Genomic DNA, 20,036 nt, shown 5'->3' with positions numbered 1-20,036 from the left:
CATCCTGCACTGGTGAAATCAGGGCATGGAAGGTCACAGGTCATCCTCAAACTGAACAATGTGAACCCAAGGGCTTGTCTTCAATAAACAAACTCCATCGTATCATTCATCGCCCCTAACACTATCAACCTATCTATGCACATTTCTTTCAAGCAGAACAAATGAAAAGATGAACTGATATCCAGACAATGGTTGGGTTGAATCCAGGCCCTGACATGCACACTGTGATGGTGCAGGTTGACTGGGCTCATTGGAAACCCAAAGGTCTGAGTACTGCAGTGGTATTGGATGTGTGGTGGTGTATGATCTTCAAGTGTCCATGGCATGCAGTTGTACTCGCCAGCGAATATTTCACAGTTGCCTACCAAGGTGTTTTTTCTCACCAAGACTTGTTACTCACTATCACATTTCTAAGATGAATAATCATAGAAAATTAATGTACAAGGATCCTTTTCCTGAGACAATTTCTGCAGTTGTGCTAAATTAATAATAGACATAAACACTCATGTATAAAGTAGAAACATAGTGCAACAAGCACCACAGAGCTGGACACTGTGGATTCTTAAAAACTGGGTTGAAATGCAAGAAAATGCAGACATTCAAAGACACCTCTCTTAACTATCTCATGAAATGTTACCAGGCTAGCTACATTAGAGCTAATTGTTTTGGCTAGGTGTAGGTTAATTAATTGATTTATCTGTTTTATTTATTCACTTATTTATTCACAGTATTTATTAATAGTTTATTTATGTACCAATTCTTATTATTTTCATTTTACTGGTTTACAATTTCATCTACAAGCTTAGTGTGTACTTTTATTTTCAAGCAGGATAAATCAATATTTCAATGATCTTTTTGATTATTTTCAATAGTATGATTACAATCATTATTGCCATCATTGTTTATTCTCCTATTGTAGTGTGGTTTCCTATGAAATAAAGACAATATTTTTACCATCCTTGGCAGCTATGTTTATTTTGCACTATTTTTCTGAATTTCTCTCTTTGTCTCCGTTTCACATGTGCTTTAAATACCTAGTAATCCCTCTCTCTATCCCTTCTCTGTCCCTCCCACTTTTCCAATCTCCTGTAGACCTGTTCTCTACCTCATCCCCTCTCCCATTTCTCTCTCCCTCCATCTCTCTGTCGTTCTGTGTGTCCCTCTATAGAGAGGCAGTGACCCTGGCTGAGCACTGTTTGGGATGACCTCACCCTAGGCCCTGCCTCCCTCTCTGTGTCTCTCGCTCTCTCTGGCCTGTATAATAGGGAAAGGATTAGGGCTATAATAGCGCCCTGACTGCTCACTGCCGGAGTCCATTGTAGCATTGTGTGCAGAGGACGTACACAGAGTAACATGAACACTCACCCCACTCAGGCTGTTACACACAGCCACTCACACTCACATTCAGGCAGTCACACAAAACATATGTTGGAATACACATAGTTTACAGTGACGCGTAAATGAATTCACATTCATACAATCTCAGCTCGCAAATATCAGAGGTGATAAATTGCATAGTGTTTTTTTCCCAGTGTAAAATAATATTTACAGAGAGCATGATAGAGAGAGACAGGAAATACCAACAACAGGAAACACAGTGCTAAGATTTAGATTTGCCTAATATGATATGAGAGAGGCAGACAGAGAGAGAGAGAGAGAGAGAGAGAGAGAGAGAGAGAGAGAGAGAGAGAGAGAGAGAGAGAGAGAGAGAGAGAGAGAGAGAGAGAGAGAGAGAGAGAGAGAGAGAGAGAGAGAGGTTATGAGGCCAAGCCTCACTGCCCAAGGGATAAAGTGACCGCAGAAAGTATGAACACATGTACAGTACTTTGTATGCCCAAAGACACAAACATGTATGCACGAACACACACACACACACACACACACACACACACACACACACACACACATACTCAAAAGGGCAATGCATGGTAGAGGTGTTGGAAGAAAAAACTGTACTCTGCTGCGCCCTAGTGCCGAAATGTAGACCTATTATTGCAAGTTACTGCAGCATCCAAAATATTAATTAGAGTGGAGTGAAATGAGCATCTTATCAGCAGATTATGATTTATGCTTTATCTGACCCATGTAGCTCCTGCATTCAAACATTTTATAGAGATGGACTCCGCCTGACCTTTTCTTTACAGGGAAGATGCAGTCCACGCAGCTTTACATTTAATAGCCTAAATCAATTTTGTCTAAGAAAATGAAAAGCTGGCAACGATCATTTATTTACACGTCATGTAAGTGAGTCATAATGCAGAAGCGCGAGGTAAGACACTGCAGGAGGACCGAACTTAATGTACGAAAGCAAACTGTGTGGGAGAGAGAAGTGTGTTGTCTATGTAGCCTCTGAGTCTGTGCGTGTGATGTTTGTTTGTGAGCGCGCATGAAAGAGAGAGAGAAAGAGAAAGAGAGAGAGAGAGAATCCGGTTTTACTTTGTTGGTGCTGCGAGTCTTGTGCCAGGTAAGATCATCCTGTGGCTTTGAGGTAGAGCGCGCTGGAGTGAGAAGAGTGGGAGGGCGGGAAAACGCTCGGGAGTCCGTAAAAGTCGATTTCTGACCGATGTATTTCACATTGCAGATGCAGACAGATGCGCTCATAGACATTATCAATATCGAGGAAACACTGGCGAAGGTAGGCGGGGATGTTTAAACACAATGTGCGAGGCAGCACGTAGCTTTTGAACTGTTTATATCGATGCAAATATGTCATAGTTTGCCTAATGGTTGCCTCACAAGACATCTGTCATATGTGAGTGACAAGACGTGGGAGGTGCTGGTGACATAATTGAAGGGCTTTGATTCTTTATTTATTTTTGAGCTTCAGATTTCATTAACATCAAATTTGTCATGGGCATGAGACCATTTAGTTCTTGAGTGGTTCTCTGCATCTCTTAATGTGTGTGTGTGTGTGTGTGTGTGTGTGTGTGTGTGTGAAGAGAGAGACAGAGAAATAGAGAGATGAAAATATAAAGGGAGATGGAGATAGAGATAGGGAGACAGGCAGAGACAGTGTAGGTGTTGATGAGGGCGATAGATACAAAGTGAGATACAGTAATGTGACAAGAGCTTTCTATTACAGGATCACACGGAAAGTTATAACATGTCAGGTACAGAGTGACTAGACCACTCCCTATTACAGTCCAATTGGTGTCAAGTCTTACTGGAGACAGATTAAGTTAAGGTAGTTCATTAGGAATCACAGCCTTGCACAGGGAAGCTACATCACCATCCCTGCTTTCTAGACAATTGGCGATTTCTGTGTGTATGCAAAACTGCCACTGAGTGTGGAACGTTGATGGAAATGTGGACTCAAAGTCAGAATCTGGTTGGTCCATGTTATATGTGAATATAATGTGTATATCTATTTATTTGTCTCTCTTTTAGTGTGACAGTATGACTCTGTCCAGTGCCCTGCCTTTACGCAGAGGAAGTACCCCTGTGCCAATCAAACACCAGCTCAGACGAGAAGAAGCAGTCCATGATGATTGTGATTGGACATCAGGGTTGGCTGGACCTTCTCCTCCTCCAATCAGTTTCAGCCCGGCGAAGGATGAGACCATCACCTCAGCGGTAGAGGGGAGACCCCCCTCTGAAGGGCCCTTTCGAATTGCCCTGCTGGGGCAAAATGGGGTGGGCAAGTCAAGCCTTGCTATCGCCTTGGCTGGGGATTTGGATAGAACTGCATCTGTGGATTCTGAAGGTACATTGATTGGTGTTTGGATGTTGGTCAGTGTTTCAACAAAAATAGGCCTATGATACTAACAGGTAGAAAGTGTGCAATGCATAACACCCCAGCAATGTGTATGTCTTGTAAATAAGCATAGGCTAAAACCCCTCTTCCCCCCCATCTCCCACCTGACACTTGCCTGCTATGTCTCTCCCTTAGGAGAGGGCTATGTACGTACTGTTACCGTGGACGACGAGGACTGCACCATCCTTATCTACGACAACTGGAGGCAGGTGAGCCAAACGACACCTCTGTGGCCCCACTCTACCCCAGCCTTCTCTCTCCCACTCCTCCCCTCATGTTTAGTCATAAAGTGTTGCCCGATCTCCCTGTCTGTGATCAGGCAGTGGAAATATGACATTCCTCTGTGGGAGTCTGTGATAGGCTGGGTAGGAAGCCTATTATCAGGTTATTTTCCACAGGATTACCTCTGTTCCCCTGAGCACGCTTCAAACACATGTGTTCATGGATGTGTGAGGGAGGGAGCTGCTCACTGAACAGATGTACTGGGGACATTTTCTCCTTCTGCTTGTTCTGACTCAGCTGGAGGTTGGGTATCCTGAGTGGCGCAGTGGTCTAAGGCACTGCATCGCAGTGCTAACTGTGCCACTAGAGATCCTGGTTCAAATCCAGGCTCTGTCGCAGCTGGCCGCGACCGGGAGACTCATGGGCGGCGCACAATTGGCCCAGCGTCGTCCAGGGTAAGGGAGGGAATGGCCGGCAGGGATGTAGCTCAGTTGATAGAGCATGGCGTTTGCAACGCCAGGGTTGTGGGTTCGATTCCCATGGGGGGCCAGTATAAAAAAAAAAATGTATTCACTAACTGTAAGTCGCTCTGGATAAGAGCGTCTGCTAAATGACTAAAATATATTGCAAAATTATCTCGCTGTATCAGCTCTCTAGTCTGCAATCACAAGAGTTTGTGAATTTCCTTTTCGTTTACCTTAATCAGCATGATTTTATTCCAGTGCTGTTTATGTACTGATGTAGGATCTTAATTTGACCAGTTTCTAACAGCAGAAAAATAATTCTGCAGCAACAGGAAATGTGAATTATTGTGTGGATTATAATTAATGGACATGTTCATAGGGGTTGATACATTTTTAGTTAGGGCAAATGAAGCCTGAAATGTTAAAGTGGAAATTACAAACTTAAGAAGCCTTTTTAAACCTTAATTACACTACAGGTTTGCAGTTCCTGCAACAACAGGGTGATCAAATTACAGGGTTTTTTCAATCACTTTGGTGCAATTTTCACAAGTATGTTGTACATTTTCACAACTCTAAGCACAAACATCAAAACAGATCATCAAAACGGCTCATGTTTCAAAACTCTAAGCACATTTCAATTGACTGAGTACAACAAACAAATTGACAAAGTCACTTGTTCACTGCACCAAATCCCTCTTTCAGTTTGGATGCATATTCAATCTAAGTATCTGCTTTTCAAAATGCAATATTCACGTTACTTTTGATATGATTTTCCTGCATTTGTTAAGAAAAGCCATATCTCAGACTGGCCAATAAAAATAATAGATTAAGATGGGCAGTCTGAGATATGGCTTTTTCTTTGCAAATCTGCCTAGAAGGTCAGCATCCCGGAGTCGCCTCTTCACTGTTGACGTTGAGACTGGTGTTTTGCGGGTACTATTTAATGAAGCTGCCAGTTGAGGACCTGTGAGGCGTCTGTTTCTCAAACTAGACACTCTAATGTATTTGTCCTCTTGCTCAGTTGTGCACCGGGGCCTCCCACTCCTCTTTCTATTCTGGTTAGAGCCAGTGTGCGCTGTTCTGTGAAGGGGGTAGTACACAGCGTTGTACGAGATCTTCAGTTTCTTTGCAATTTCTCGCATGGAATAGCCTTCATTTCTCCGAACAAGAAAAGACTGACGAGTTTCAGAAGAAAGCTATTTGTTTCTGGCCATTTTGAGCCTGTAATCGAACCCACAATTGCTGATGCTCCAGATACGCAACTAGTCTCTAGAAGGCCAGTTTTATTGCTTCTTTAATCAGCACAACAGTTTTCAGCTGTGCTAACATAATTGCAAAAGGGTTTTCTAATGATCAATTAGCCTTTTAAAATGATCAACTTGGATTAGCAAACACAACGTGCCATTGGAACACTGGACTGATGGTTGCTGATGATGGGCCTCTGTACGCCTATGTAGATATTCCATAAAAAATCAGCCGTTTCCAGCTACAATAGCCATTTACAACATTAACAATGTTTACACTGTATTTCTGATCAATTTGATGTTATTTTAATAGACAAAAAAATTGATTTTCTTTCGAAAAACAAGGACATTTCTAAGTGACCCCAAACTTTTGAACGGTAGTGTAGCTGCAAATACTACATCATCATTCTCCATCAGCCAGTCTGCTTCAATAGGACAAAGTGGAACGAGTCACTCTATGTGCTACCATTTGGAATTATAGTGCAGTGTACAATGCATTGCTGAAATACCTGGGTTGTAACTTGCATTTAACAATGTTCAAATCATTATCTGAATTTCATTGATACAATGTAAGCTGATGAATTTCATTGATGCACTGTAAGCTGATTAATTTCAAGCAGCGAGACAGGCGGTACTGTATCAGTTGACAAGTCACGTAGAAAAGGTGATGGGGCAGAAATGGCATACAACACCGTGCTACATTTTTACAGTAGTGAACTGATTTACAATACCCTATTTCTGATGATTTGTCTGACGTATTGTCACGTTCGTTCATGAACGGGTCAGACCAAGGCGCAGCGTGATATGCATACATGTTTATTTGAACCGAATAAACAACTACAAAACAACAAGTCCAAGGTACACAAACAACATACCTCAACACGGAACAAGATCCCACAACCCACTAGTGCCAATAGGCTGCCTAAGTATGGTCCCCAATCAGAGACAACGAGCGACAGCTGCCTCTGATTGGGAACCACACCGGCCAACAAAGAAATACACATACTAGAATATACAACATAGACAATCACAACATAGAAAATCACACCCTGACTCAACAAATAAGAGTCCCCAGAGTCAGGGCGTGACAGTACCCCCCCCAAAGGTGCGGACTCCGACCGCACAACCTTTACTTAACAGGGTAGGGGCCGGGTGGGCATTCCGCCTCGGAGGCGGATCCGGCTCCGGGCGTGACAACCACCTATTCTCCGCCTCCCTGTTGTGCCCCTGGTCTGGTCTGGACCTCGGCGTGCTGCTTCCCCTCTCCTTCCTCCCACTATACTCCAAGCCCTGTCTGGACCCTGGTGTGGGAGACCCCGAACCTGGAGAGGGGCTGACGTCTGGGTCTGGACTGGAGCCGCTGACTGGAGCTGGACCAGGCACCGGTGGAGTGGACTGCTCTGGCTCCGGAGTGGAGCCGCTGACCGGATCTGGACTGGACCCCGGTGGAGCGGACTGCTCTGGCTCCGGAGTGGAGCAGCTGACCGGAGCTGGATCAGGCACCGGTGGAGCGGACTGCTCTGGCTCCGGACTTGAGCAGCTTACCGGAGCTGGATCAGGCACTGGTGGAGCGGACTGCTCTGGCTCCGGACTGGAGCTGCTGACTGGTGGCGGACCAGGCACCGGTGGAACGGGCACGGGCCGTGCCGGACTGGACACACTCACCACTGGTCTGGTGCGAGGAGCAGGCACGGGCCGAACCGGACTAGGAACATGCACCACCGGCTTGGTGCGAGGAACAGGAACAGGCCGGGCTGGACTGGCGACACGCACCACTGGCTTGGTGCGAGGGGCAGGAACAGGCCGGGCCGGGCTGGCGACGCGCACCACTGGCTTGGTGCGAGAAGCAGGAACAGGCCGGGCCGGGCTGGCGACGCGCACCACTGGCTTGGTGCGAGGGACAGGAACAGGCCGGACCGGGCTGGCGACGCGCACCACTGGCTTGGTGCGAGGGGCAGGAACAGGCCGGGCCGGGCTGGTGACGCGCACCACTGACTTGGTGCGAGGGGCAGGAACAGGCCGGGCCGGGCTGGCGACGCGCACCACTGGCTTGGTGCGAGGGACAGGAACAGGCCGGACCGGGCTGGCGACGCGCACCACTGTCTTGGTGCGAGGAGCAGGAACGGGCCGGACCGGACTGCGAAGGTGGACTGGAGGTCTGGAGCGGAGAGCTGGCACAACCCGTCCTGGCTGGCTACCCACTTTCGCACTACACATGCGGGGCGCTGGCACAGGACGCACTGGGCTGTGCACGCGTACTGGCGATACAGTACGTAGAACCGGCGCAGGATATGCGGGACCGAGGAGGCGTACTGGAGACCAGGAGCGTTGAGCCGGCACACCCCGTCCTGGCTGGATGCCCATCTTCGCACGGCACATACGTGGTGCTAGCACAGGACGTACAGGGCTGTGCCGGCGCACTGGCGACACAGTACGTAGCTCCGCATAACACGGAGCTTGCCCAGTCATACGCCTTCTCGCGTGAGTACGGGGAGTTGGCTCTGCTCTAACCCTAGGCTCCGCCAACCACCCTTTTAGCCCCCCAAAATTTATTTATTGGGGCTGTCTCTCGGGCTTCTTCCTCGGCCGGCGCCTTCTGCGTTGCCGCTGCTCCTCTCTATACCGCGCCTCCACTGTCTCCTCCCAAGGACGGCGATCCATCCCGGCCTGAATCTCCTCCCATGTCCAGGAACCCTTCCCTTCCAGGATCTCCTCCCATGTCCAGGCTGTCTGCTCCTGGACACGCTGCTTGGTCCTCGTTTGGTGGGATCTTCTGTCACGTTCGTTCATGAACGGGTCAGACCAAGGCGCAGCGTGATATGCATACATGTTTATTTGAACCAAATAAACAACTACAAAACAACAACCGAAACGTGAAGTCCAAGGTACACAAACAACATACCTCAACACAGAACAAGATCCCACAACCCACTAGTGCCAATAGGCTGCCTAAGTATGGTCCCCAATCAGAGACAATGAGCGACAGCTGCCTCTGATTGGGAACCACACCGGCCAACATAGAAATACACATACTAGAATATACAACATAGACAATCACAACATAGAAAATCACACCCTGACTCAACAAATAAGAGTCCCCAGAGTCAGGGCCAGTGGCGGCTCCTGAAAAAATTCTCAGGAGGGGCAATTTTTCTGATGATTTAGGTGACCTACACACATTTTAAAAAAGATATGTCCAGCAACAACATGAAGACAGGGGCAGCATATAAGTCAATACCAGAAGCATTTATTGACTGATCTGGGGAGATGGATTCCAGTTTCTGTGACAGATTATAAATAATCTCTGATGCCTTTGTTATATTAGCTTTTGGTTGAATGTACTGTCGTAGTAAATATATAATGTTATAGCTTGGTCTGACTAAAATCTTGTGCATGACCCATTTTGTGTTGGGCGTTTGTTTTCAATCAATGCTGTTCCTATCCTATAACAATGGACAAAAGAGTCCTATCTTGTCAGCCTTGTCAGCAGGTGGCCAAGGACAACACCCACGCCATAGGTCTCTCAGTTCTTCCAACTCACGAGTTCTTGCTCTGAGGACACACACACACACACACACACACACACACACACACACACACTCATCACTGATAACACACACACACACACACATCATCACTGTTAAACACACACACACACACACACACAAAAAATCCCCTCTCTTTAGGCTGAACATTTGAAGACAGAGAACCCGACTCAGAGCCAATGCAACAGTGGAGGGGACCTCGCCCAACTCATCAGGACCAATCAGAAGATCAGAACTACTAGATTCAACCTACATCATTTATTGTATAAAATGTCTGCACACAATGTTTTCGGGGCTCTCTTCTCCCTAAGAGTTTGACTGAACGAGTCCGTGCACGCGATTCCAGATATCTTTACCTCTGAATAAACTGCCTTTATTATACCATATCCACCCTGTCCAAAGTCTCTACTTGGTCTCAGTTCTCCAGTAAACTTGTGATTATCAACAGTACACAACGGTAACAAACAATTGGGGGAACTCACGGGGCAGATAGTAAGGTCGCAATGACACAGAAAGCAGTTCAATGTCGGGGTACAGAGTCGCTCTCTTACCAGGATCGCGGTCCGCTCTGACCAGGGTGAAGCCGGCCGGCTCCACTTCTCTGTCCGGGACTCTGTCATCCAGCCAAGTCTCCCAGCTGTATTGGGATTCCGCTGCCAGCAGCGTTTTCATTATTTAGTCCGTTCGTAGCGGGTATGTACACGATCAACAAGATCAGTCCAAAACCAACCACTGGAAATCCATGGTTGGCAGAATGTTTGTAAACTAAGTCTACAAATTAAAAACATAAAATAACGCCACACTGCAGGTCGCAACATAGACGCTGCTAGCCGCTATTGTCTTAGTTACGTTCATGGTTACGTCACGTATGACGAAAGCGCGTAAGTGCAAGCCCACAGACACCCATAGAGAATGTATTGAAAGCTTTGAAATTTGAAAAAAATAGATTTTACATGACAGGCTATGAGAGACTTCTGGGCGATTTTCAACTTGACTGAAATCGCCCCAAAAACGGGCGGGGCCATTTGAAGCACGACTTTAGCCTGATTTGACATTTAGTGGCTGGCAGATCAGACGTGAACACTGATAACTACTGTTGCCGTGATATAATTGATTAGAAAAAAAATCCCTTCCTTTTCCCGTTTGGCAGTGCGTCGCCCATATCGCCCTATTGAACAGGCCGTCCCTGGTCAGGGCGTGACACGTATGTACTGTATAAGGATAATGAAACTGTAAGACTGACATATTTCTCAACATTCTCACTATTGGAAACAAATGATAAAATAATTGTGCATGTCAAGTTTTAATCAAATACTGTATGGAAAATTATATTTACCCACTACTATTCTTTCTAACCAGCACTTCAAAAAGAACAGTTTGTATCTTTTATTTTTGCTATTGGATGAAATGGTAGTTAAAATGACTAAATGGAGCCTATCATTATCTGATGTACAGTATGGGTGACTAAACAAAATGTTCTCATGGTATTTCACAGAAAACTTAGATTTTCCATGAATGACTCAGGGGTGAAAGATGTGTGAAACCCCAATGAATGCACAATCTAAGGTCCTTAACATAAGATAGGGGGCATTACAAGTGTTATCAGTTTAGAGTTTTGTGCTTAGAGTTTTGAAAATATACAACTTACATCTAAAAATGTGCCAAAGTGATTGAAAAAAACAGTAAGATCCTACATCTGTAAGTGGATCACAGACGTTGTTCTTTGTTTGTCTTGTAGGAGATACTGATCTTGGTGATGCTGCTCTGTCTTATCTGTTCAGAAGAGTTTGAGTTAGCCTTTTGATGCAGTCCAGTCTCAAGAGTGAAATCATAAATTCAGATTTTAGAAATCAAATGTAGCTTTGCTCATGCAGTGTCCCTGAAGCGTTTTCAGTGACTTATGAAGGATTCACTCAAAGGGCATACAGTGTGTGTGTGTGTGTCATTGTATTCTCTGTGTGTGTCATCAGTAATTGATGTGGTTCCCAGTTGGTGTGGTATGGTAATTTGTCTCTAAGCAGCAGGGAATCATAGAATGAAAGCGCACAGGGCTTCACTCTCACTCTTGACTGCTGCAGCAGGCTTTCACTGCATACCACCAAAACAATAATTTGTTTGAAATGTTGAAAAAACACAAGCACACACACTCTTTGATATGACTATTGGTCTGTAGAGCACTCATCATGCCAGAGTTATAATTAAATGTTGCAACTGACTCTCATTTACAAGGCTCTCAGCACAGCAGTCGGAAAATGTGGAAACAAACCATTCAGACTCAGAAAAATAGATTTTTAGGGAGGGAAGAGCTGCCTCCCTCTACCTCTTCACTTGGTGACGTCTATAGACCCATTGTGATGGGGGGAAATCAATCCAGTTCCATATCGGGATATTCTTTTTGACGATATATCATTTTGACAATATCGCAATATTATTTATGCGCTAGTTGGCTGTACCTGCACAAAAAATCGCTTAGCTTGTTCTCCATCTTATTTTTAAATAGGGAGCCAATTTCTTTTCAGCACTTTTATTTCCATGACTGATCAAAATGTGTTTTTTCATGGCTCTCTTTTGTCCCTCTGCAGCAGACATATGCTGAGAAATATGTTTGGAACATCGAATCGCAATAAAATCATAGTATCGAATTGCAATACATATAGAATCATGAGAATCGCAATACATATCGTATCGGCACCTACGTATCGTGATAATATCGTATCATGAGGTCCCTGGCAATTCCCAGCCCTAGTTTATACCTGGTTCTAACATGCGTCCTTTGGCATGATCTTGTCCACATTCTGATTGTGCCCACATTTTTAGACAGGTGTAGACAATTAAATACGCACTGTGATCTGATTGTGATCAGATCTTCCTGACCATCTCTGGAGGTAGTCAGACACGCATTGTGTCTGGATGTGCAAGTGTAGACAGATCTGGACAGTGAAACCATTTAAATCATCATTATCCCACCCTCTAAAATCATTGACAGGTGGCACCATTCACTTATGCCATCAATATGTGTCTTAAAATAAATAAATAAATATTATTTGGAAAATATAGCAGTGAAATTATTTGCTTAAAGGGAAGGACCAGAAAATCTGGTCACAATGTAGACACAGTGGACAGATAAGAGACACGTTTTAAAAGTGTGGGCACAATCAGAATGTGGACAAGATCAGGACACAGGACCCATGTTAGCGCCAGGTAGAAACTAGGCTTATAATACATAGACATGTATTCTCATTGAAATTTATACGACTAAATGGAAGGTAAAGCGGTATGGTTGTGGTGATCTCGTTCCCTCCCTCTCTCTCTCAGGACCTGTCTGCTCTGCAGTGCGAGGTGTGTGTCCTGGTGTTCTCTGTGACGGACAGGCGTAGTTTCCACCGCACCGCCCAACTTCGCCTCCTCCTCAGGGAGATGCAGCCACAAACTCCCATCATCCTTGTGGGCAACAAGAGTGACCTGGTCCGTTCGCGTGAGGTCAGTGCTCAAGGTGAGGCAGATTGTCCCTCTCTTTGTTACAGCACAGTGGTAGAGTGGTCGCCCTTTGTCTCTGCAACCTTAACCTGCAGTATTGTATAGTGTATACCTTTCCCTATAGATGATATCTTCCTAAATATGCTCTCTTCTCTCATTGCCTTGTCCCTGCCTGCCATCTCCACCCAGTGTGTTGACAGGTTGAGTTATATGATGTATCTCTGCAGGGTACTGGGGTGCAGGGAGAAATATAGAAAGTTGTCACGGTTTCGGCCGAGGCTGCTCCTCCTCCTGGTTCGGGCAGGCTTCGGCGGTCGTCGTCCCCGGAGTACTAGCTGCCACCGATCGATGTTTCATGTTCGTTTGGTTTTGTCTTTATGTTGTACACCTGTGTCTTGTTAGTCCTCGTTAGTGTCCTATTTAGTTCTCGTTGGTTGTGTTTGTCTTTGTGTGTGATTGCTCTTCTGTTTTCGTGTTGGAGCTACGTACTTCCCTCCAGTGTTTTTGGAGAGGGTTTTCGCACATGTTAGTGCGCCGTTTGTTTGACGCCTGTGTGCGCCGTGATTTCGCCTTCGGGCTTATTGTGCTTATTTTCTACGTGATTATTGCACTAAAGTATTTTGGACTGAGCTTCTGCGTCCTGCGCTTGATTCATGCACCACACCCACCTTCAGCACCCCTTGACAGAATCACACACCAGAATGGAATCAGCAGGATCTGCAGTTACGCCTGAGTCGCTCGAGGAGCATGTCCGCGGCCAAGATGACCAGATACGACAACTGGGGACCGCTCTACAGGACGTCATCAACACCTTGCACCGATGGGAGGCCAGCGGGGTACCCACGCCTCCACCTACCCTGCCAACCCCATCGGCCGGTCCACCAGTCCCAGGTCCGGAACCTTCGGCTCTCGCTCCCGAGGGCGTATGACGGAACAGCTGCCGGGTGTCAGGGGTTCCTCCTGCAGGTGGAGCTCTACCTGGCCACTGTACACCCGGTGCCCTCGGGACACGAGAGCGTTTCCGCCCTCATCTCCTGTCTCACGGGCAAGGCGTTGGAGTGGGCTAACGCCGAGTGGAGGAAGATGGACGCCAACACCATCTCCTACGCCGAGTTCTCCCGTCGCTTCAAGGCCGTGTTCGACCATCCACCGGAGGGCAAAGCGGCGGGGGAGCGTCTAGTCCACTTGAGACAGGGGAGGAGGAGCGCACAGGCGTTTGCTCTAGAGTTCCGGACTCTAGCGGCGGACGCAGGGTGGAGTGAACGGGCCCTCATCGACCATTTTCGATGTAGCCTATGGGAGGACGTTCAACGTGAGTTGGCCTGCAGGGATACCCATCTTACCTTCGACCAGTTGGTCGATATGTCCATCCGTCTGGACACCCTGCTGGCCACCCGTGGACGTCCCGAGGGGGGTCCGTCCATTCCGCCCTCCGGCACCTCCGAGCCGAGCCCTATGGAGCTCGGGGGTGCCGGCGCTAGAGAAAGGAGGAGGAGGAGCCCGAGGGGGCCTGTCTCCTGCACCAAGTGCGGTCGTGGAGGGCACACTGCGGCCAGGTGCTGGGGAGGGTTCTCCGGGGAGAAGACGACAGGCCACGCACTGGGGGGCCTCCCAGGTGAGTAGACGTCCCACTTACCCAGAGCTTTCTGTTGCGCACTTTTGTATACCTGTTTGTTTTCCACAGGTTGCACCTCATTCCCAGCATAAGGCGCTAGTAGATTCAGGCGCAGCTGGGAATTTTGTTGATCGGAAGTTTTGTGTAGATTTAGGGATCCCTCTCCTACCTGTTGACAAACCTTTTCCCGTTCATGCCTTAGATAGCCGCCCGTTGGGGTCGGGGTTGATTAGGGAGATCACAGCGCCACTTAGGATGTGTGCGCAGGGGGGTCATGAAGAGACTATACAGCTGTATCTGATCGACTCTCCTGCGTACCCAGTGGTGCTGGGAATTCCCTGGTTAAGCACCCATAACCCTGCTATTTCGTGGCAACAGAGGGCTCTCGATGGGTGGTCTGCTCAGTGCGAGGGGCGATGTCTGGGTGTTTCCGTGGGGGCGACTTCGGTGGAAAGTCCAAACCAAGTGCCCGCACTGCACATTCCGCCTGAATATGGGGATTTAGCTCTCGTGTTTAGCAAGACTAGGGCGACGCAGTTGCCTCCTCATAGACAGGGGGATTGTGCGATTGATCTCCAGGCAGGAGCAGCGCTCCCACGGAGCCATGTGTATCCTTTGTCTCAAGAGGAGAGAAAAGCTATGGAGACTTACATAGCCGAATCTTTGAGACAGGGATACATTCGGCCCTCCACTTCTCCCGCCTCCTCGAGCTTCTTTTTGTGAAAAAGAAAGATGGAGGGTTGCGCCCGTGCATTGATTACCGTGGTCTCAATCAGATTACTGTGAAATACAGTTATCCACTCCCTCTGATTGCGACCATGACGGAGTCATTGCATGGAGCGCGGTTTTTCACAAAACTGGATCTCAGGAGCGCGTATAACTTGGTGCGCATTAGGGAGGGCGACGAATGGAAGACAGCGTTTAGTACCACGTCAGGTCATTTCGAGTATCTTGTCATGCCATATGGGTTGATGAATGCTCCATCAGTCTTCCAATCCTTCGTAGATGACATTTTCCGGGATATGCAGGGACAAGGGGTGGTCGTGTACATTGATGATATTCTGGTGTACTCGTCTACCCGAGCCGAGCATGTAACCCTGGTGCGTCGTGTATTGAGGAGGCTGTTGGAGCACGACCTATATGTCAAGGCAGAGAAATGTCTGTTTTTCCAGGAGTCGGTCTCCTTTTTGGGTTATCGGTTGTCCGCGTCAGGGGTGAGAATGGAGGTGGATCGTGTGTCCGCTGTGCGTAATTGGCAAACCCCAACCACTGTAAAAGAGGTGCAGCAGTTCTTGGGCTTTGCAAATTACTACCGGAGGTTTATCCGGGGTTTTGGACAGGTGGCAGCTCCCATCACGTCCCTTCCGGTGCGCCTGCAGTGGTCAGCTGATGCGGACAGGGCCTTTGGGAGACTGAAGGACCTGTTTACGTCGGCTCCGGTGCTGGCGCATCCGGATCCCGCATTACCCTTTCAGGTTGAGGTGGACGCGTCTGAGGCAGGTATAGGGGCCGTTCTCTCTCAACGGTCCGGCTCGCCACCTAAACTCCGCCCCTGTGCTTTTTACTCAAAAAAGCTCAGCCCGGCGGAGCGTAACTATGACGTTGGGGACAGGGAGCTGTTAGCTGTAGTTCAAGCCCTTAAGGTGTGGAGGCATTGGCTTGAGGGGGCTCAACACCCTTTCCTCATTTTGACTGACCATCGGAACCCGGAGTACATCCGGGCAGCGAGGAGACTGAACCCTCGCCAGGCTCGATGGAGTATGTTTCTCACCAGGTTCGTATTTAAAATCACGTACATCCCTGGGTCCCAGAATGGTAAGGCAGATGCACTGTCCCGGCGGTATGACACGGAGGAGAGGTCCGTTGAGCCTACTCCCATACTACCGGAGTCTTGCCTTGTGGCACCGGTGGTGTGGGAGGTCGATGCCGAAATCGAGCGAGCGTTGCGTACCGACCCCAGTCCTCCACAGTGTCCTGAGGGTCGGAAGTACGTTCCGCTCGAGATTCGGGATCGACTCATTTACTGGGCTCACACGTCACCCTCCTCTGGACATCCGGGTATTGGCCGGACAGTGCATTGCCTTAGCACTAAATACTGGTGGCCTACTTTGGCTAGGGATGTGAGGGTTTATGTCTCCTCCTGCTCGGTGTGCGCCCAGTGTAAGGCGCCCCGACATCTGCCCAGGGGTAAGTTACAACCCCTGCCCGTTCCACAACGACCATGGTCTCACCTCTCGGTGGATTTTGTGACAGACCTTCCCCTCTCTCAGGGGAATACCACCATCCTGGTCGTTGTGGACCGGTTCTCAAAGGCCTGTCGTCTTCTCCCTATGTCGGGTCTTCCTACTGCCCTACAGACCGCTGAGGCCCTATTTACCCACGTCTTTCGGCATTACGGGGTACCCGAGGATATAGTGTCTGATCGAGGCCCCCAGTTTACCTCCCGTGTTTGGAGAGCGTTCATGGAGCGTTTGGGGGTCTCGGTTAGCCTTACCTCAGGGTACCACCCGGAGAGTAACGGGCAGGTAGAACGTGTCAACCAGGATGTGGGTAGGTTTCTGAGGTCGTATTGCCAGGACCGGCCTGAGGAGTGGGCACGGTACATTCCCTGGGCCGAGATGGCCCAGAACTCTCTCCGCCACTCCTCTACCAACCTAACCCCCTTCCAATGTGTGTTAGGTTACCAGCCGGTTCTGGCACCGTGGCAGCAGAGCCAGATCGAGGCCCCTGCGGTGGATGATTGGATGAGGCGCTCGGAAGAGACGTGGAACGCTGCCCACCTCCACCTGCAGCGGGCCGTCCTTCGTCACAAGGCGAGCGCCGATCTGCACTGCAGTGAGGGGCCGGTGTACGCACCCGGAGATCGAGTCTGGCTCTCTACCAGAAACCTACCCCTCCGCCTGCCCTGCCGGAAGCTGGGTCGGCGGTTTGTGGGGCCCTTTAAATTCCTGAGAAGATTGAACGAGGTGTGTTATAGGTTACATCTACCTGTTGAGTATAAGAATATTAACCCCTCGTTCCATGTGTCTCTTCTCAGGCCGGGTGGTAGCTGGTCCACTCCAGGACAATGAGATAGGAGAGACTCCTCCGCCCCCACTGGACATCGAGGGGGCTCCGGCGTACACCGTTCGGTCCATCTTGGACTCCAGACGCCGGATGGGGGTCTCCAGTATCTCGTGGAGTGGGAGGGGTACGGCCCGGAGGAGCGGTGCTGGGTGCCGCGGAGGGACATCCTAGACCCATCTCTCCTGTCGGAGTTCCACCGGGACCATCCCGCGCGCCCCTGCTCCGCGTCCTCCTGGTCGCCCCCGAGGCCGGGGTCGGCGCACGGCTGGAGCCGCGCGGCCAAGGGGGGTACTGTCACGGTTTCGGCCGAGGCTGCTCCTCCTCCTGGTTCGGGCAGGCTTCGGCGGTCGTCGTCCCCGAGTACTAGCTGCCACCGATCGATGTTTCATGTTCGTTTGGTTTTGTCTTTATGTTGTACACCTGTGTCTTGTTAGTCCTCGTTAGTGTCCTATTTAGTTCTCGTTGGTTGTGTTTGTCTTTGTGTGTGATTGCTCTTCTGTTTTCGTGTTGGAGCTACGTACTTCCCTCCAGTGTTTTTGGAGAGGGTTTTCGCACATGTTAGTGCGCCGTTTGTTTGACGCCTGTGTGCGCCGTGATTTCGCCTTCGGGCTTATTGTGCTTATTTTCTACGTGATTATTGCACTAAAGTATTTTGGACTGAGCTTCTGCGTCCTGCGCTTGATTCATGCACCACACCCACCTTCAGCACCCCTTGACAAAAGTGGCACAGCACTTCAGCTGCAGTGCAGTGTGGGAGTATGGGGGGAGGGACTGTGCATGCTGAGAACTGTGCATGAGATACTGAGAACACACACATTCATCTAGATGTACATATCAACTGAGGATAAGGCTGTGTGGTGTGTTCAGAAGACCCACCTGAGCTTGGCTGTATGGTCACCAAAACCTATAACACACATGTACACAAAACTCTCTGTCTTTCAAACTGTCTCTCTTTCACCCCCACCGTCTGTGTGTTGTGTGTTGCTCCAGACTGCAGCTCCTCAGGCCTGGCTGTTTTGGGTTTATGTTATGAGTGTTGTGTAACCTCAGAGCCATGTGGCCTTTGACTTATTATGAGGCAGAGAGCAGAGCAAGGCATTCTGCTTAATTACTTTCACAGTCACTGGGTAAAAACTCCCTTCCTTCTCGCTTTATGCTATAGCTGAACGAGCATGCTCAGAAGAAAAAACATGAACCATACTGGTTCTCTCTTCCTCTGCTGTCAGGGATAATTTAACCTCTCTAATTAACAAATAAGGTTTTAATTAGGACAAATTTGGGCAATTGCTTCTCACCATCTTTCATCATCTAGCTTCTCATTCCCCGTGATTTCTGTGTTGCACTCTTGCGCTCGATCTTTTATATGTGCTTTTTTGTGTGTGTTTATCCTGGGGATAGTAGTCTGCAATGACACAATAAATCCAGAGAGGCAGGGATGTTTATATTGTAGTGTTTCTGAGGTCAACCAGAGGGGAGCTGGGCTGAGTCACAGCACAATGAGAATAAGAGGTGCTTCATCATGTAACTAATATGGATGAACCTGTGACAACAGCACATCACCGTGTACCCAATCTCATCCGAAATGCTCTCATCCTAAATGGGTAATGCGTTTACCACTGACAACTGTGCTTATTCATGGGTCTCTCTCTCTCTCGCTTTCTCTCAGAGGCCTTCACCAGTGCTACTCTGTTTGACTGTCTGTATGTGGAGATGTCAGCCTCCCTGGACCACCGCACGGTGGAGCTCCTGGAGTCTGCTGTGAGGTTAGCCAGAGGCCTCAGCCCGGTGCCCCCAGGGACCTATGGGCACGACATGGCTGGCGGCCTGGTGAGCATCACCCACCGGGCCAAGCGTTTCCTCACTAGCCTGGTCCCACGCTACCCTCGCGAGAGGGAACGAGACGGGGGCAAGTTCTTCAGACAGAAGTCCCGCTCCTGCCATGACCTGGGGGCCCTGTGATCAGGGATAAGGGAGGGATAGAACGAGCGAGGTATAGAAAGAGAGAGGGGTGGCTAGAGAGCGAGCAAGAGGGAAATAGCATGTAAGCAATTGCAAAATAGAGAGAGGGATCCAAAGAGGTAAATGATGGTGAAGAGAAAAGTGAGTGTGAAAGTGAGTGATGAGAGGAGGATACAGTAATGGAGGATGACACATGCATGAAGCAGAGAAGACCATGAAGAGAGAATGGTGGACATATCTGGGTTGATTCATGTAGAAATGTTGTAGTGGAAAACCATAGAGAATAGAGAATTAGCTGTTGAACCCCTGTAAATACAACGCTAAGCATCATACTGCAGTTGTGGGACTGATTCTCCATCTCCGTTCCGATGTGATGTCATTGAGGGCCAAATAAAACACTTTTAGAAGTCATGAGAAAGGAAGGTGACTCTTTTTTATCTGGTTATGTGTCTCTGTGTGTTGTGATACAGTTGAGAGACTTCACAGCCCAGAAACTTAATTGAATGCTTTTTGCAAGTGCAAGAGAGCAATCACAGTAGCAGCCCTGGTTTAACATGGTTTTCACAGTGTTTCAGGTTTTGACGATTCATTTGATTTTTTGAGTATACAGACAATCTTGTATCCATGGGGATACAGAGAGGGGGTAGATAAACAGCCAGAGAGAGAGACAGAGAGAGACTAAATTTAGAG

The 20,036-nt window shown here is 48.4% G+C and overlaps 1 protein-coding gene across 4 annotated transcripts; it reads left to right on the top strand.

Annotated features, from left to right (window-relative positions):
* Positions 1-2,177: 2,177 nt before the first annotated feature.
* LOC121533960 (GTP-binding protein REM 2) lies at positions 2,178-19,750 on the top strand. 4 transcript variants are annotated; one of them, XM_041840354.1, is made up of 6 exons: positions 2,178-2,269; positions 2,582-2,635; positions 3,388-3,703; positions 3,890-3,963; positions 12,545-12,722; positions 19,054-19,750. In XM_041840354.1, the coding sequence occupies exons 1-6, from the start codon at positions 2,255-2,257 to the stop codon at positions 19,344-19,346; spliced, it is 930 nt and encodes a 309-aa protein (XP_041696288.1). In that variant the 5' UTR covers positions 2,178-2,254; the 3' UTR covers positions 19,347-19,750. The 4 variants fall into 4 exon arrangements, with proteins under 4 accessions (XP_041696288.1, XP_041696286.1, XP_041696290.1 ...); XM_041840352.1 differs by lacking the exon at positions 2,178-2,269 and adding an exon at positions 2,328-2,464; XM_041840356.2 differs by lacking the exon at positions 2,178-2,269 and adding an exon at positions 2,328-2,464 and having other exon boundaries at positions 12,545-12,709; positions 19,054-19,232.
* Positions 19,751-20,036: the final 286 nt, after the last annotated feature.

Source organism: Coregonus clupeaformis, chromosome 20 (assembly GCF_020615455.1).
Source record: "Coregonus clupeaformis isolate EN_2021a chromosome 20, ASM2061545v1, whole genome shotgun sequence".
Taxonomy (NCBI): Eukaryota; Metazoa; Chordata; class Actinopteri; order Salmoniformes; family Salmonidae; genus Coregonus; species Coregonus clupeaformis.
The sequence above is the reverse complement of the archived record's forward strand: the minus strand, read 5'-3'. Positions and strand labels throughout refer to the sequence as shown.

Coding starts and splice junctions, on each gene's coding strand:
- LOC121533960 (XM_041840352.1), top strand. CDS start 2,387: ATGAAAGAGAGAGAGAAAGAGAAAGAGAGAGAGAGAGAATCCGGTTTT. Junction 3,704..3,889: donor TGCATCTGTGGATTCTGAAG/GTACATTGATTG, acceptor TCTCTCCCTTAG/GAGAGGGCTATGTACGTACT. Junction 12,723..19,053: donor GCGTGAGGTCAGTGCTCAAG/GTGAGGCAGATT, acceptor GCTTTCTCTCAG/AGGCCTTCACCAGTGCTACT.